Source organism: Molothrus aeneus, chromosome 17 (genome assembly GCF_037042795.1).
Source record: "Molothrus aeneus isolate 106 chromosome 17, BPBGC_Maene_1.0, whole genome shotgun sequence".
Taxonomy (NCBI): Eukaryota; Metazoa; Chordata; class Aves; order Passeriformes; family Icteridae; genus Molothrus; species Molothrus aeneus.
In genome coordinates, this window is record NC_089662.1 from 12,707,552 (window position 1) to 12,725,569 (window position 18,018).

General features: G+C 45.2%; 1 protein-coding gene across 1 annotated transcript in view; it reads left to right on the forward strand.

Annotated features, from left to right (window-relative positions):
- Positions 1 to 15,868, forward strand: part of BMP7 (bone morphogenetic protein 7) — a 40,905-nt gene extending 25,037 nt beyond the window's left edge. Inside the window, exons 3-7 of the mRNA XM_066561340.1 lie at positions 9,016 to 9,164; positions 10,320 to 10,517; positions 11,770 to 11,846; positions 12,476 to 12,586; positions 13,094 to 15,868. Of these exons, the coding sequence (XP_066417437.1) occupies positions 9,016 to 9,164; positions 10,320 to 10,517; positions 11,770 to 11,846; positions 12,476 to 12,586; positions 13,094 to 13,243 (685 nt within the window). The 3' untranslated portion in view covers positions 13,244 to 15,868. The remainder of the gene's footprint in view (positions 1 to 9,015; positions 9,165 to 10,319; positions 10,518 to 11,769; positions 11,847 to 12,475; positions 12,587 to 13,093) is intronic.
- Positions 15,869 to 18,018: the final 2,150 nt, after the last annotated feature.

Genomic DNA, 18,018 nt, shown 5'->3' on the forward strand with positions numbered 1-18,018 from the left:
AAGTGGAAAGTCCAAAAGGCTAAGAAAAAAAAGTATAATCAGGACTGTGGCTTTATAGTTTTATAAGAACTAATAAAAATGCAGAAAAAATTGAAATATGTCAGGAAACCTTGTCAACTTCTTTTTTTTTTAATGGTGAGAATTTCTGCCAGCTTTGCTGGATGGTAAAAATATTTAACCACTGGTGTGTTTTCTTCCACATCTGAAATTCTGATTTTATAGCTTAAAACTCATGGTTCTCCTGGCATTTCTAATGATGCAATTATTTGCAGTGTTTGGGGACTGTGCTAAAACAAATCTATTTTTATCAAACAGTGGTAATTCAAACTGTGCATTTGAACCAGGTCTTCCTTAAAGGAGAAGGCAACAAGCCAGAGCTGTGCACAGGACCCATCAGATGTCCTGCTCACCCTAAGCATTTCAGTTTATTCCCTCTTAGGCCATTCCAGAGGCAGCAGCCTCCCTTTGCTGTATTTCTTGAGAGGGTTATTTAGGTGTCAGCCTGCAGGGATGACTTTCCAGTCTTTGGAAGAGCAGAACCTGTAGATGTGCTGGCAGAGGAGGAGGCACCGACCTGTGTGCCAGGGCACTGGGGAACTGCCAGGAACCTGTTCTTGGGTTAATGACCCTCCTTCCTCACCACAGGCCAGGGCAGTTCCCCCTCGGGTCCTGATGAGTGAGGTGCCCACAAGGAATCTCACTGACAGAGTCAGAACGAGGTCTGATATCTTAATTTTACCACGGTGCATCCAAAACTTTGTCACAGCTTTGTTTAGAGAGGATGGGAAGGTACTGCTGGGGAGCAGCAAATGCTTCTGCAAACTCTCTCCTCCTAATTCCTACTCCTAAAGGAAAAAAAAAAACCATATGCAAAGGGTGGGCATATACATCAACCACTGTCTGGAAGAGGTGAGGAATCTTGCTAATTATACAGATGTTCCAGCCACAAGACTAGATGCAATTTTACTGCATCATATTCACCACAGCAACACTGTTTTTAATGAGTGCTCATGCATATTCCCCTTTTGCATACATTTTGGCACAGGCCATGGCGAGTTTTGAACAGTTTGTCCTGAAAAAATATTCCTGTTGGTTTGGATTGACCAAAGGTAAAAATATTGTCACTACCATTTGTAAAAATATTTGCTCTTTTTCTGCATTTTTCCACTGACATTTTCCACCCGGCTCTGTCACAGCCCAGTCATCCAAGTCAGTGTGTCATTGGGCAAGTGGAGAAAGAAAACAAACTCTCTCCAGTGTTGATCAAAAAACACCCATTGACTTTGATGCTTCCTTGGCTGTTTGTCTCATCCTGAGCTCTGGAAAGTCAGCCCCATCTGACGTTGTTAGCAACAAGAGCAAAACAAAGCCAAACCCTCCCCCCCACGCAGGAGGGAAACCTCTGCTGCCTTCGGGTTTCCTTCTGCCAGGGCTCTCCTGACACAGGAGCACTGCTGGAATCGCCTCTTGAGACCTGACCCTGAAATTCTGCGGGCTGTGCAGTGCCCGAGGCACAGCAGCTCCTGCCAGGGGCAGCTCAGCATCCTCTCACACAGAGCAGAGAGCAGGACAGCTCCCAGAGTACAGGGAAAGCTCAGGCTGAGGGGGACTGGAGAGATTTTCCTCTGTGAGATGTGCTGCAGGCAGGGTTTTCAGTGAAACCACAGAAGAGCCTCCAGTTTGGAGGGTGTGATGGTGCCCTCAGCTCACAGAAAGCAGAGGTATGAGCAGCTCAGCAGTTAATGACTTCACGAGTTCAGGCAGGTTGGAGGTATCTAACCAGCAACATCTCTTGTGTGCACTTCATTGTCAGTGAAAAATACAGGCTTAGGTGTTCCCAGAGAACAGCTGCACCCCCAGCAGACTGCTCCTGAAATCCTGCCCCCCAACAGCTCCATGTTTGCAGGGTGGAACCTCTCCCCCATCCACCTGCTCAACCTAACAACCAAAAGTGAGGGCCCAGCCCTCCCTTTGCAGCAGATGAGATGCCACTAGACTTTGGACTGCCAGGAACTACATCTCTGTCAGACTGGAGATATTATTACAGGTGTTTGTAGGAAATCAACAAATGATCAAATGGTCAAATATTCTTTCTGACTTTTCCAAATCTTTCGTTGCAAGGCAAGCTCTTCAAACTGGCAGCATCTCCTCGATAAAAAGGCGTGCACAGCATTCTTTAGGCACACAGCATCAGTTATTCACTTTAGGCAAACAAGTACATTCATGAACAAAAATGCCCCAAATATCACAAACACTGATGATGTTTTAACTGGTATAACATGCCTCAAAGCTTTCAAGTGCATAGCTCAAAGTCCAGTGACTCATGTCCAACTTCTGTTTGGACGTCGTGGCTCACTCACCCAGCAGCCTGGGAAGGTGTTTGACAAAGCCAGTTCCTGACTTGAGAGCAGCAGGACATCCAGTCCAGGTTTGAGGTGACAAACTCCTCAGTGGGAGCTGAAGGTGGCCATGGGGAGCCAGGGGCTGCTCAAGTCTCCTCCCCCTGGAAAAGGAGGGAGAGCAAAGCAGATCCCAGTGCTCAGTCAGGGCATCCTCCTCAGTTAATGAACCTGGAGCTGCAGAAAAAATGCAGACTGTAGAGCTGCCCTAAAGCTCAGAGCTCGATCCTGCTTCTCTGTCTGCACCTTTTGAAGCTGAAATACCTCATCCCAGAGTTACATCTCCTATTTCCTTGGACCCAGCTCTTGCACTGCAGAGTGAATCCCAGTCCCTTTGAAGTCGATGGGAGTTTTGTTACTGGAGAGAATAAAACCAGGTACTTGACCAGCCTTTGGTAATTGAAATGTAGTTGTTACATGTTCACTTTGTGGCCATTATGGATTTCAGGGCTTCAAAGGCAGTGATTTGAATGCTCATGTTACCAGCCCTACAGAAAAATCAGATCTTGCAGGATGCATTCCTGGGTTTGACTTGCAGCTGGAACCCTTTAGCTTGAGCTTCAAACTACAGCACTGCTGCAGCAGATCAAACCTGAGCCCCTCTCCAGACCCCTTTCTGCCATTCACTGGAGTCTGGTTCAATGTTGTGGGTTGAAACATGTAATTCTAGTACCTAAGAAAGGCTTAGGCCCACCCACCCATAAAGCAGATGTGCCTTCTTTTTGGGGCTTTTTTAAGTGCCAGTGTGAGCATTCTGAGGATGGTACAGCACAGCACAGCTGGATTTAATGATGTGCCCCAGCACCATGACAGTATCTACAAATACCAACAATAAATTTGATTATAATTTTTGGTGACTTATCAGTCATTTATCTCAGCAAGTAACGAGGGAACTTGAGAATAGAGATCCTGCAGCTCTCCAAGAACAGAGTGTATCTGGTTTTCTCCTTCAGACCATTCCTAAAAGCCACTGCAGCCTGCAAAACCTCTGACAAATCTTGAACTTAGCAAGGCACAACTCTTCACAGGCACTTGAGGAGCTGCAGGAGGCATTTTGCATACCCCAGTGGGTCCTTGCAGGGGAAGTGATGCACTGATGAACAGCCCCTCAATGCTGAGCAGAAACAGCTGTACAGAAAGTGTCAGAGATGTGTGTAAAACCTCATTTCTCCCAGCACTGTTTTTACAACAAGCTTCATGTTTAGGAAAGAAGTTGCATCTCAGTAACAGACCCCTATTGCCACTTTTAATCAGCCTTTGAGATCTAGATCTTACCCTTCTCCAACACTGTCTAAGAAAGGCAACCCAGCTACTTGAAACGCACAAAGCAGAATTAAGAATCTGCTGCAATTTTAAAATGAATTTAATTTTTCCCCTAGATTCAGCAGAATTTACACAGATCTGTTTCACTACCAGTACAGCCACTTTTCAGGCCAATCCTTGGAAAACACCTCTAGCAAACTGAATTCCTGCTGTGCACATCCCTTCACCTGGCAGAGCCCCTGGGCTGTGCTTGGCTGGTGGCTCCTGCCTGGGGGCACGGGGGGAGCTTTTATCAGTGGGGAGAGCTTTTACCAGTGGGGAGAGCTTTTATCAGTGGGGAGAGCTTTTACCAGTGGGGAGGGAGAGGGAAGGATAAGCAGGGGATCCCAACACACAGGGAAGGGAAGGTGTGGGAGGAGGGCTGCATCAGGTCTGTGTACAGAGGGTGTTGCAAACGTGCCAGGGAGAGGCCCAGGGAGATCCTGGGGCCCTCTCAAAGTAGGAAAGTCTGAAAAATATTTTCCTAAGCTTGTCTTTGGACAGCTGCAGCTGACTTTAAGCAATGACACCAAGCAAGCTGGAATCTGGATAGGGCAGGTTTTTAATCCAAACAGATGTCTTCTAACCCCACATCTCCTCCCACCCTGCCAGGATGCCCTTTCTGCCTTCTCCTCCCTCCACCTGCTCAAACCTGGACATGAATAACCCCTTCCCCATGCCAGCTCTGTCCTTGGGCTGCCTGCTGGAAAACTTGCCCTGTGCCTGCAACCCAAGCGGCCCCTCTAGGGTTAGAATAAGAGTTGAGAGGAGAGGATTGTGCTCCTGCCTTAGACACTGTGGTTTACATGCTGAATCAAGGAGAATTCAACATATCCATGCCTCAAGTGTTTCCCACTTTAAAACAGAAGCAGGAGGGTTAACCCACATTTGTAAAGCCATCCAAAGGCTGTTGACAGGTGCCTCTGTATGGTTTCTGTTTAAAGCACTGATATTGGAATTCCTGCAGGCAGAGGGAGGCATCAGGGCAGTCCAGCTGCCAGGGGTGCTCTTTGGGCTGAGGGATTCCCTGACCCTGATGCAGGCAGGGACCAGAGCCAGGGGAGCCCGGGGGCTGCTCCCAGCACAGAGTGCTGCCTGGTCACAGGAATCACCTTGTCTTACAGTGTAATGGAAATTGTCACCTTCACTGCTGCTGTCTGTCCTTTTTCCCATTTATTTTTATCCCACTTGGAAGTGCTCATTAGTGTTTACTGCCACTTGTAAGCAGCAGTTTGAAATCACAGGGCTGATGAGCAGGATGGGGACCATGAGTGAAGAAAACAGGCGTAAAAGCAGGGATTGTTTGGCAGGAGGGCTGTCCTAAAATAGTGTGGACCTTACAGCATTATAGTCTATAAATGCAGAGTTTTATCTCCTGTTCCCTTGCCAATGCAGAATTTCTGTCTCTGATGTTTTTATCCATGTTCTCCTTGTGCCCCAACTCACCAAGGCAAGTGGTTGGGGCAGATGCAGCACTTCTCATTTTTGGGTATATTTCTACTGTTTATGGCTTCAAACCAAGCTGTATCCCAGGGACTAAAAAAGTACCGCAGCAAAAAGCAAAGAAGCCATAAATATTATTTTCATAGAGCTTCATGGTTATTCTTTCTCTTGTTTCAGAATTGCCATGTTGCAACAATTCCCCTTATCCCACACCTTCCCTTCCCTGCCTTATTCTCTGATTTCTGTGCTCACCCCCACAACCCTCACTTCTTCCAGCCCTTTTCTCTTAACTAAATATTTGTGATCCCTTTCCTTACCACCATCAGCCCTTCCACCTCCATAGCTCCAGCTGCTTCCCAGACACGATCTCACATGCATCCTGCCCAGCCACCCTCACGCTGCAGTGCTGGTTACTCAGCCCTGAGCCCAGAGAACAAGTTCACTCAGGAAGTTTCACAGACCACACAGCACTTACATGACCTGTAGACAAATTTTTTTGGGAGTGCTTTCTAACAGGAGGTGACTCTCCTGTCTGGCATTCAGTGTGAGACACTACCAAAGACATCAGCAGGCAAATGCCAACCTCCTGTCTTCATCTCAGGCTCCACTGAGAGCCTGGTGCTTGAGACAGGCGAGCAGAAAGCCCCAAATTTTATCATTGCTAAAAGCTCTGACACTCCCATTGATGTCAGCTCTTTGAACACTGAGCCATTTTGATGTGGTCTCAACAGAACATACTTGTGGTCTGGACCCAGACTTTGTAATTTATGTAACCCTAATCTAGACATTAACATTTCCATGTCCCAGCTTAATTTTTCTGTAAAAGGAGGATCATGTGCCTTTCCTATCTCTTGCTCTGGAAAAAGAGCAAGTACAGTTTCTTGCATGCACTGAAATTCTAAAATGAAGGAACTGAATGCAGGGCCTGGAACCAAAGGGGTTTTTTGCCTCCTTGCTGCAGAGCCATCACTCACACTGCTCCAGGAACATGCTCCGTGAGAACACAGTGGGAAGGTGAGGTACAGGAGTGAGATGTGCATAGAAACCTTTTCTCTTTGCGCTCAGATCTTTATCTCTCAGCTAAAACCCAAAGCAGCCACATCAGTTAGACTGAACCAGCGCTGCCTTCTGTGACAAGTCATTAGATGGGAACCCTCAGAATAAATGTTGTTTAAGTCTTAGCAGAACAACATTTCTTTGCTGTGTTTACTGTGTCTTGTCCAACAAGGATATCTCAAGGGCTGGCTGCCTATTAGCTGGTGATTTAATGCTGTTTGCCTGTCTTTGGAGAGCAGGACATTCCACTTAAAGGAGGTTTTCTTTTTGAAAAGAACAAGAGGTTTCTTTTCATCTGAACAGGAGCCACATCTCAGGAGCCTCTGCTTGCAGCACCAGTGAGGTTCTGCATCCCACCCTGGCCGTGATGGTGGGCCAGGGCAGAAAGCACTAACCCAGGAGTGCTTGAACTCCTCCAAAGGGCATCCAACACGGGGCTTTTTTGGGGTCCAAATGTTCCAAGTGTGTGTGGGAAGGACATTTCCCTTCAGTGGGTCCCTTTGATCTCTCTCACTTTGGGCTTCCCCTCCAGGCCTATTGTTTGCACATTGCTGTAACTACAGGAAAACAAATGTATTATACAATTTCCCAGACTGACTCACCCTGGTACTTGAGGCCTCATGTAGTCTGCTTACCCTGATTGCATCATGTCAGCATGGGAAGCTTAAAAGCTGTTTTTTCTGAGTAATAATACTGCAGCTGAATAGTAGCTAAAACAAAACAAAACAAAAAATTATCATGATTGCTACTATCATCAACCTGCAAAACTACAAGGGGAGAAAACCAAGCAAGCCAAATCCCTGTTAACCAAACCTTGTGTGAATCATGAGTTCCAGTCAGGGGCCATGCTGAAATAATGGACTATGTGAATAAAACACCCTTTACTCCTGGAAACTTGGCCTCAGCCACTGGGACGGGCCAATCCATGCAACTGCCTGGTCCCTGGCTCCTGTGGGATGTGTTTGGGTCAGTGTGTTGTAAACAGGGCAGGGTGGGAGGTGTCCTGCACTGTGGGAACGGGGCCACTGCTCCTGGGTGGGGATGGAACCCCAGGAGATTTGTCCTCTGCTTGGAGTTCAAGCTTCTTGCATTGCTGTAACTAATGTGAGAGGGGTTACCACGTCCTGTTTAACTTCAGATTTCCTAGGAGCAAAGCTGACTGAGCTCCCAACACCTGCCTTGAGCATTGCTGCCCCACAGCCCCTCCTGAGCCACCCACTTCGGCTCCCAAACATCCCCTGAACAATCCCACAGGATCCCCTCTGCCTTAGCAAGGAGGTGGTGCAGCAAGCCCAGCTCTGGTGTAGGGCTTCTGCCACAAACCAGAGCTTTGCTTGGAAGCAAGCACTGATTGCACCCTCAGCAGCACCGGCTGCATATTCAGCCATGGGGTACCCAAATCTCTCCTGCTTTAGGGAGGAAACACAGAATCCTCTTACACCCTGAGCCTTGTGCTCACCTGCTCTGCAGGAACTCATTTCAGAAATTTACTTTCATGCAAGCCAGCACAATCAGGAGGGGGGTGACACCCCTTAGCTCACAGAGGAAAGCATCACCTCTTACACACTCTGGCCCACGAAGGTTGAAAGGAAAGATAAACAATAAAAGCATTGCAAAAACCTCTCCATTCCTGTTCTGTGTGGGGCAAAAGCTTCTAATTTCTTGGTATGTCAAAGGGAAAAGAATCACTAAAAGCTGTGAGTCAAAAGCCCTTATGTCAACAGCTCTCCTCAGATTCATCTCTGATCACTTGATGTTTCATGCAAACAACAGGCACCGTGTAAACCAAGCTGAATATACATATTTGCACTGACAAATCTATAGTGACCAAATTCATAAGGCCTTTTAAAGCTTTGAGGATGTGATTAAAGGGTTTTTCAAGGATAGTTCTTTATTCAAAAGGATATAATTACACTTGAACAAGTTATCATGTTTGTTCACTGCAGGCACAAAAGCAGCTCTTACAGGACTTGTCTAGACACTTCCAGCACTTGTCTTTGTTCTTCTTATAAAGTAATTTTTTATAAAAGAACTGCAACAGCATCCATTTTTTAATCTGAGTTTTATCTCCTCCTTTTCTGATAAAACTCCTTCCTTTACAGAACCTGTATTTTCTCAAATTTTAGTTTTTCAGAAATTTGCCAGGAAACATCTTGTAAGTCTGAAATAATTTCACCTTTTTCAAAAGAACAGAATCTCTCTTTTTAGGATCTTTTCCATTTTCTGATATTATTTCTTCAGCTAGAGTAACCCAGCAGTGGCCTTTAAAAAAAAAAAAAACATCCAAGCAATGAATTGAAAAAAGATTGTGACCCACAGCAGTGCAGAGGGTTATTGCCTCAATCAGTTATCTGTAAACTCAGATGAGCCAATTTAAAAAAAAAACGTATTACATATGATAATGTATGCACACCATTGTTCCAGCTGGCTTGCACCAAGACTACAGTTATGCATAAATGTCAGGAAATTATGTGTGGAAAGGCTAATGAGCAGCATTGTCTGCCCAATTACCGGATTTGCATATGCAAACAGTAATTCCACAGATCTGGGCCTGGCAAAAGTTTTTTTGAAGTTGCATCAGGAGCTCAAGGTTAACAGCAAAGTAACCCCAAACCAGCTCAGCTCTGCTTCAACCCATCCTCCCATTTTTGAAGAGAATAGAGGAGAAGTTTCACCTGAGGGTTGTTGGAGGGCAACACAAACCAGCCCAGCTCTGCCTATCACTGAAATCCCAACTCCATGTGCTGCTTAAAGAATGTTTGTGGAGACTCCAGTGGAAATCCTGGCTAACTGGGAATTCTGCTCTTTGTTTCAGGGATTCAGACCTGTTCCTGCTGGACTCCAGGACGATCTGGGCTGCAGAGGAAGGGTGGCTGGTGTTCGACATCACCGCGACCAGTAACCACTGGGTGGTGAATCCCCAGCACAACCTTGGCCTGCAGCTCTCCGTGGAAGGCATTGATGGTGAGTGTCACACCCCAGCAGAAACCAGGGACTCTGTTTCATGATTCACAGGCAGGGGAGGCACTAAATATCATGTGCTGTAAGTACAGCAGGATTTTGATGCGACACTTTATGCTCGGGCAATCCTCAAGGCTTTAAGTGAAGTCAAATACCAAAGTAAATCAAACCCATCCTTTCATTGTATCTGCAGTTACACGATTTGTAATCATGAAGCAAATACAGTCTATTAAAAAATAATCATACAAAATAAGTGAACTGAGAGCCCTTTTCCCACTCTCTCTGGTCAGGCTGCCTTGCAGGGCTGCTCCAGGAAAGTGTCAGCTGTCCTTTGGCATGTTTGATTTGTGGCTGACAAGGCCTTAGCAAAAGGATCACAAACCCATAATTTGGATTTAGCAGCAGCACGCAGTATCTTGGGACAGAATAATCCTTGATATCACCTCTGCATTGCACAGCAGGACCCAGACATCCCTCAACAGCAACAAGGAGAAACATTAAATTTCCCACTGCCACACTCTCCTTGCCTTATTTGGAAAGAATTGATTTAATTCTACAGAGAAACCTACTAATTGTCTTTTACCAAAAATCAAATTATTCTAGAGCCCAAGATGAAGTATGATGATGAAATCATGATGATTATCAGGGATGATAATCAAAGTTTTGTACAAAGTTATCAGGTATGGTGGTGGCAATATGCAGCAATAGGCAAAATGCCTCCAAACATTTGTTTCTCTCAGCTGAGGTATATCTGGAACTCTGTCAGCATTTCATACAAGGCATTTTTATTTTAAGCTAATAACCTTCCAGTGGGAATTTAGTGTTCCTATGGGCTGAGTTTTATGGCTCCTTTTATAGGATCACTTCAAATTATAGGTTGGTGAACTTGAAGAAACCCCTCTAAAGAATGCAGGAAAAGCTAATGCTAAGCGGATTTGGGCTAAAACAATTATAATGTAGGACTAGTTAATGTAACTTTTACACAGAGATATAAAATGAAGTTAGCTGTGCTGAGCTGCTCTTGTCAGAAGCAGCTTTGCCCGTTAAGCCCAGGTCTTTGGAGGGTGGATGGCATTCCCAGGAGTTATCCTGGCTGCTGCCAGGATGAAACCAGGATGAAACCAGGACAAAACCCTCACCAGTCTGTCGTGCTTGCAGGACAAAGCATCAACCCCAAGCTGGCGGGGCTGATCGGGAGGCAGGGCCCCCAGAACAAGCAGCCCTTCACCGTGGCCTTCTTCAAGGCCACCGAGGTGCACCTGCGCAGCATCCGCTCCACGGGCGGCAAGCAGAGGAGCCAGAACAGATCCAAAACACCAAAGAACCAGGAGGCATTCCGGGTCTCCAACATTGCAGGTACAGCACAGCTGGCTGGGACCGCGGCTCTGGCTCTGGGATGGTGTGGGAATGGTTTCACCCACGTTATCTGTTTGTTGTCCCTTTGGGCACCACTGGTGTGAAACCATGTGGGGTTAGGGTTGTTCCAAAAATGTCAGCTTCAAAGAAACGTTCTTTTCTCTATGTTAGATTGAGGGGTTTCTTAATTCAAATTTTAAAAAATACCCCAAGCACCTAATCAGAAAAACTCCTTTTCTCCCATATGAAATAAATTCTCATTTTGAAATGGAAGATAATTATGTTAAAACAATCAGTGATAAGTGATCAGTGTATCTGAATCCAAATGCTGTTTTTTTTCAGGGCTAGTGATTTTAAGTTTAGCCCCTAAAAAGCACAGTAGTCCCAAAATTCTTGCATAGAGAAGAAAACCCATTCATTCTCAGGATAACCACGGCTATTCTGGGGGGAGCTGTGCTTCCTAATTTGGAAGAAAACTCCATCAGGCATTTGAAATAGAAATGTGGCTTAATTATGTGATACCTCAGAGGTTCTGGCCCTTGATGAGGGTCCCAGCAGGAGCCACAGCTCAGGGCTGGCTCTGCTGAGGCAGCAGCAAATTCCAGCTGCTTCTGGGAGTGCCTCACTGAGTGGAAGGAGAGGTTGTGAGGAGCAGAAGGAAAAGGAAAACAGAGCTTCCAATCACATTTTTATAGAATCATTAAGGTTGGAAAAAACCTCCAAGGTCATCAAGTCCAACCTTTGACCAACTCCCACCTTGTCAACCAGCCCAGAGCACTGAGTGCCATGTCCAGTCCCTTGAACACTTCCAGAGATGGGGACTCCACTGCATTCCTGGCAGCTCCTTCCAGTGCCTGACCACCCTGTCATTGATGAAATTCTTCCTGAGCCATTCTTTCTGCCTGGGCCTTCAGCTCAGGCTATGTGTCCAGGATGTCCAACTTTAAAACTGCACTGATTCTACTTTTATGTATAGGCAATAATCAGAGTGATCTGTGTGCTGCTTTTAGGAAGTCAGAGAATGTCCAGGGCAAAAAAAATTAAGATAAAACCCCCGACTTTCCCAGGCCTTTTTTGGCTTTGCACAAAAAAGCCAGAAGTGTATTTCATATATGTTGAACCCAGCCATTATTATACGACCAAAACACCTAAAAACCCCAGCTGTAAGTGCACCAGATGAGCAGCAATGCCTCACTCCCTGCTGAGGGAGCTGGGGCAGCCCAAGCTCATGGCCACCATTGTCCCCTCACAGAGAACAGCAGCAGTGACCAGCGACAGGCCTGCAAGAAACACGAGCTCTACGTCAGCTTCAGGGACCTGGGGTGGCAGGTAAGGACTGGGCTGGGGCTGGGGTGCCCTGGCACAGAGTTTATCAACTGCAGAAGTGAAATCCAGCCACCAACTGGATTTTTTATTTTAAATCCTGAAGGGGAAAATTATTGTTTACAGCCTTTAGTGTGCTTAAGTGCTTCTGCTAAGTTGGGTATACAAATATTTAGTGGGAGGCTGGCTGGAAGCTCAGCACAGTCAGGTCCTTTTGAGGGGCTGTGGGCCTGCAGGTCCTCTGGCAGTGCTGAAGGCATGGCTCTCCATTTTCATCTACATGTTTTTTTAGACCTGGTTAAAGCTATTTTCCTTTCTGAAAGCTTGTATCTGCATTGTGCTGCTGGGTGAAGTGGTCCTCGTGGACAGGCAGGACACTGCTGAATGGATGAACAACTGAACCCAGATGTGCAGCTGCTCTGTGGGCACATTTGCAATGTGGGGTGTGTCCCTGCAGGAAGAGCAGGCACTTCAGAGGCCTTTGAGAGAGATTCAGAAAGGCCAGGGGGGCAGATTTTTATTTTGCAGCCCACTGTAACTGTGTGTATGAATTTTTAGATTTATGTGCTGGTTGGCTTTTTGTTTCACTGCATTTCTGTCCTTCTCCACAATCCAATGGCTTCAATTGACTCAAGGACTGGATCATTGCTCCGGAGGGCTACGCTGCCTATTACTGTGAAGGAGAATGTGCTTTCCCCCTGAATTCCTACATGAATGCTACAAACCATGCCATTGTACAGACACTGGTAGGTGCACCCTGTCTCCTAGCAGAGGGTTACATCTGACAGCTGCTACTCAGAAATAAATTTATACACAGCAGGGTCTCTGAGCTGACAGGGGCAGGAGGATCTGCCTTAGCTCTCAAGGTGCCTGCAGCACCTGGTCCCACATGTCTGAATTAGAACCTGGCCAGAATGACCCTGTCTCTGCTGCAGGCAGTGGCAGGCTCTCTCTGGTTTGAAAGGGCTCTGTGACAGACACTAATGGGGGTTTAGTCCCACTGCATGGGAAGGAAGGAGCAAGACACCAGACCCACTGTCAGCACCTCTTGGGGAAACTCTGTAAGGATCTGCAACATGCTGCCACCAAAAGTGGATTTGGGGTCAGGCTGAGAATCAGTGAATCCCAAAAGTTACACAGCTCAGCTACTGAGTGAGGGTATGGGACAGGCAGGAGGTTGCCCAGGAAAGAAGGACATGGGGGGAGGAGAGGAGAGAAGTGAATCTTAACATTGCTCTATTTTGGTTCCCCAGGTTCACTTTATAAACCCAGAGACTGTGCCGAAGCCCTGCTGTGCTCCTACACAACTCAACGCCATCTCAGTGCTCTATTTTGATGACAGCTCCAATGTTATCTTAAAAAAATACAGGAACATGGTGGTACGAGCATGTGGCTGCCACTAGGTTTGTAGGACAGAGGAAGAAAAAAGAAAAAGAAGTTATTTGTAAAGAGTGGGTTTGTGTGGCTGTGTGGGGTTGGGGGAAAAGGTTGGCGCTCCAGCCATGGGTTTAAAAAAGTCCCAAACCATTTTAGGACCAGGCCTCTGAAAGTTCAGACAATGGAACAGTTTTTGGATCTGAAGAGGCATTTGAACACATTTTGTTTTAGTTTATTACAGACAATGAGCTTGTAAACTGAAACAAGCCAGACAAACCATTTAAAACCAAATCTGCTTACAAAATTGGCTCCTACAGTACATACTTTTGCAAATGAGTCTTTCTGGAGATTGCAAACTCACCAGTGTTGATTGTGAGTAAAACAGTAATAATCTATCCAAGGTGAGACTGTGCTGTGACTAATAAGTGTGTGTAGTTCCTGTAACACGGTTTGCAATAAAATAAGTGAACAAAATATACCTGGAGTGAACAGGTATTTTGTTAGAGAATTATTGCTTCCATCCCTCTGCTTCGATTTCATAGGCAAAACCAAGGGTGAATTACATGGAACTTCCAGTTTTAAACTACAGTAGCAAAAGTTGGATGTGGATTGACACAAACTCACAGGACAGATTAGGCTAAGAAAAAACCAATCAATTGGCAAGTAAAACAGCTGAAGAAAAGTGCTGCAAAGAGTGAGAATTTTGGGGTGTACTTTTTTCTATCAACACAAAGAAGGAAATTTCCTCTAGCAACCAGAAGGTATTTCAATTTGCTATGAACTTGAAACAGGAAAGCAGCAAAATGCTGAGAAGCAGGGATTAAAGCTGACGTGTAGCTGGGGTGCCCTGAGCAGCTACTGTAAGAGCTGTAACTAAAGATCCTGCTGCTGTGTGGAAAATGTCCATTGACTTCCTTGAGGGAACAAGTTCCAGCCCTTTTCCAAGAACATGGAGACTCAAGTCAGAAGGTGCTGTGAGTTGGGATGCACACCCAGCCCCACACAGACTGGGAACAAACCGGGAAACCTTCCTGGGGCCAGTGCCTCTGATAAACCCCCTGCTCTCTTGGCTTCACCTCAAAAAACCCCACAACAATCCCCTTCAAGGGCCACCAAGAAGCTGGAACCAGAAGCAAGAAAATGTCCCCTCAAGGCTTTTCTTTTTCCTTCTTTTAAAGTCACAGGTTACACAAACATCACATTTCAGTAATTAAGGCTCAATTAAAGTTGCTGCAAAGAAGAATACAGAGTTTCAGTAACCAATCACAAACCAATTCCCCACTTTGGCATGCACCAAAGTAGGATTGGTATAAATTTCACCAGGGAGATAAAAAGAAAATAATGCCCAATAAAACACCATGCCCAGCACACCCAGCTCTAAATCTCCAAACTTCAGAGAGCCCAGCCTCCAACAGATGAGTCCAGGACATCACAAATCCCTGGAGATGGGTCTCTGCTCAGTGAGCAGATGGGGCCATGCAGCCACAGTAGAGACTTGGCTCCATGTCTTGCCTTAGAGGAGAGTTAGAGAAAGAAGATAAATGAAATTCTGGACTTCACTCACTGCTCTTCTCCCTTTAAGTCATAGATCAAATCCAGACCAGATGCCTCACTTTAAAAAGAATAAGCAAAGGAAGAAAAAAACCCCTACTGTCTATGAAATAAATTGGAAACTTGTTTCTGATGGCCGAATTCTCATCTCATTTCAGTCAATTGGTGTTTTCCCAGCAGTTCTCTCAGTAGCAGGATTAGGCTGATGGGAAAGGGGAAAAACCTACAGAATTGGCAGGTTTTGGATGGGGGCCTTGGTGAGCAGCTGCCACCTTGCCAGATGTGCCTGGCATCCCCCTAGACCTCTGCAACATCTGCAGGAGCAGCCTGGCTGCAGCAAACCTCCCCATGGGCAGACATTGGGCAAACACAGCCAGCCACAGGGCAGGACAACAGCTGAAGCCAAAAATCCACCTCTCATGGAGCCTGCAGACAGCACCATCCACCATGAGCAGCCAAACCTGCCCTCAGTGCATCCCTGGTCAGGGTGAGGAACTGAAATCACACCGAGAGGAAGCATCTTTTGACATTGCATACATACACACACCAGTGCTTCTGTAAACCTCCTAAAGGAAGTGAAGGTGCTGCCTAGAAGGTTAAAAGCTAATCATGCCTGAGCTTCCACTATTTAGTAGTCAAGGATTAGTTTTCTCTTGTGGGTGTTTCAGTGTTGGTGGTCACTGCGTTGGTGTATTGCGTTTTTAACTTGGACCACGGTGTCTTGCTGTATGGGACTCATATATTAAATATTATGTGGGGATTGTTTCTGTTTTGGTTTTTTGTTGTTGTTTTTAAGCATAATAACAGGATTTCTGTTGCTAGGCTCAACATCAGCTTCACTGTTTGTACATTTTTGTGTAAATAGTTGTCACAAGCGGAAGAAGAATTATTTATTTCCATCTCTGAATTCCTTTTCAATCACATGCAGGAAAAATTATTCTGGGTTCCTAAACACATTTGTTTCCTTATTTAAGAAGATATTTATTAACAGTTGGAATATGCATACACATTTCTGGTTCTTTTCATAGAGCAGTTGTCAGAAGCCTTTTTGTACAAACTAGTAAAATAAATCATTGCAACTTTACAAAAGATATCCCGACGACATTGTGTATCTGTGTGGTTATTCTTCTTTTATTCAAAGAACCTTTCTGGCTGGGCAGTGTTTCATCTTGGGCCTCTGTTTTCATGCAGCTCAGTCTCTATGTATAGGCAAAACTGTCACATGCCATTATTTGGGGCAGCTCCTTTGGTCCAAATACAACAGGGAGGGAAGAATAGCAAAAATATGGATGTGTTTTGCAGTCTGTGCTGCAAAGATCCATGATTGAATTATAGTGCAGCTGTCAGCAGCTGTTTCAAAGAAGCAGGGGGTAAATTAGTTCTGTTTACTGCTAACATAGTTCAGAGATTTAGTCATCCCAATAAAATTATAGAGGCACAAGAAAGGAAGAAAGAAACTCCAAAGAAACATCAGCCAAGAAGCTGACATTTTCTAATTTAGATTGTTTTAGCATATTTGAGAGATGCTGCTGGCATGAGGTTTCCTACTGTGGATACCACACTGCATTGCTATGGAGGCAGCTGAAAAAAAAAATTGTCTAAATCCCTCTATTAACTGAGCATTATATCTTCAGGGCACAACAGCAATTTTGGGGTTCTTGTTTTCTTTGAACTGTGAGCAGAGTTGTGCCAGCTTACATAGATATATTTGCTGGGCCAGAGGATTAAATCATCAGCATTTGGGAGTTAATCTGCCATCTTCCACAAGCAAGTACAAATTCATAAGTAAATTTGCTTTGTGTACTGCTCTGAGAGTCCAGTAAAGCATCAGTGGAAAGACCTTTACTGATGCAAAATGGGACCTACTCAGCTTTTGTAGGCCTGGACTAAATTTAGAAGGAGGGTTCCTCTGGTATTTCTCATTATGGTCCCAATTCTCTTCATTTAGGTGTAAGGCAGGGGTGCTGCCAGCAAGGAGAGCAAGAATAAAATAAATATTTTTCCTTTGCAGGGCCAGTCCTGCAGCCAACAGCAACTTTACCACTGAGTTCAACATGTCCAGCCATGAAATATCTGCTGGTTTCCAGCTCTGCCACAAACACACACAACTTGCTGGATGTGCTTTGGAGCAGCTTTCCCAGCCTAGGAGCCAAAACTCCATTCCCAAGCTGGTTGCAGCCTCCCCTTGGTCTGCAGCACTCCTGTGGCTTTGTCTCCTCATCTACTGTTCTGGAAGAGGAATTCTTGACATGAATGCATCCACTGCCATAAACTGGCAGGGCCATAAAACCCTGGTGGAGGAGCTTCCAAACAGCTAGATTTATCTGAGTAATGACATTTTAAAGCACATTTAAAACATTTTATAGAACAGTTATTCTAGTTTCCTTTGAGGCCAAACTTTGAGGATGTTATGTTTGCTTAATTGAGCTGTTTCAGATCTGTTCCAGTACTGACAAAAAAATCCTTTTGTCCCTATGCAGAAAACTGCCTCTGCTGCTGCCAGTGTTCGTGTAATAAAGAATAATGATTTAAATAAGCCTTAGTGCAACTTCAAGATTCCTGATTGTTATGGAAGTGTCAGCTGTAAAGGCTGAAACCAGAGAGGGCCAGCAGAGCTTGCACAAGCCCAGCTCAGGGGCTGCAGGATTCCCTCTGCTGCTGGATTCAGTCCTTCAGCAATGGGAACAGATACTTGTGGATAAAAATCCCCACAGATTCATCTTTTGAGTTCAGAATTCACGTCCTCTGCATGCTTCCATCCAAATGCCCTGCTTGCTGACTTCCACTGCTGCCACAAACACATTATTCTCAGTATCCAATCTTCCTTCAGAGAGAAATTCTGCCCAATTAAGCTAAAAGGAACCAGTTTGAAGTTTTTATTTATCAGGTAATGATTGACAAGACCTCGAGGCAAAAACTAGGAGCACTTTATACTGCAGTCACTCATTACCCAAGTACAAAAGCAACAGAAATAGGTTATTATGGCCACTTTGAGTTACTCTGTTTTAAATAAAAATATCTATTCCCTTTTTCTGCTTAATGCTGTGGAATTTGTATTCCTAAATCAGCAGCTGAGAAAGACCAAAAGTTTAGGATAGCAGGTTTAATACACTGATTTGTTTCCTAGCTGGTTTTCCAAGGGTCCATTTACCAGGCAATGGGAACAGACTTTTTAATTTTAAAATTTGGAAAGTTGTTTCTTGGTATTGTGAGGTTTACCACTTTGGGATAAATATGCTGTTTTCTCCCA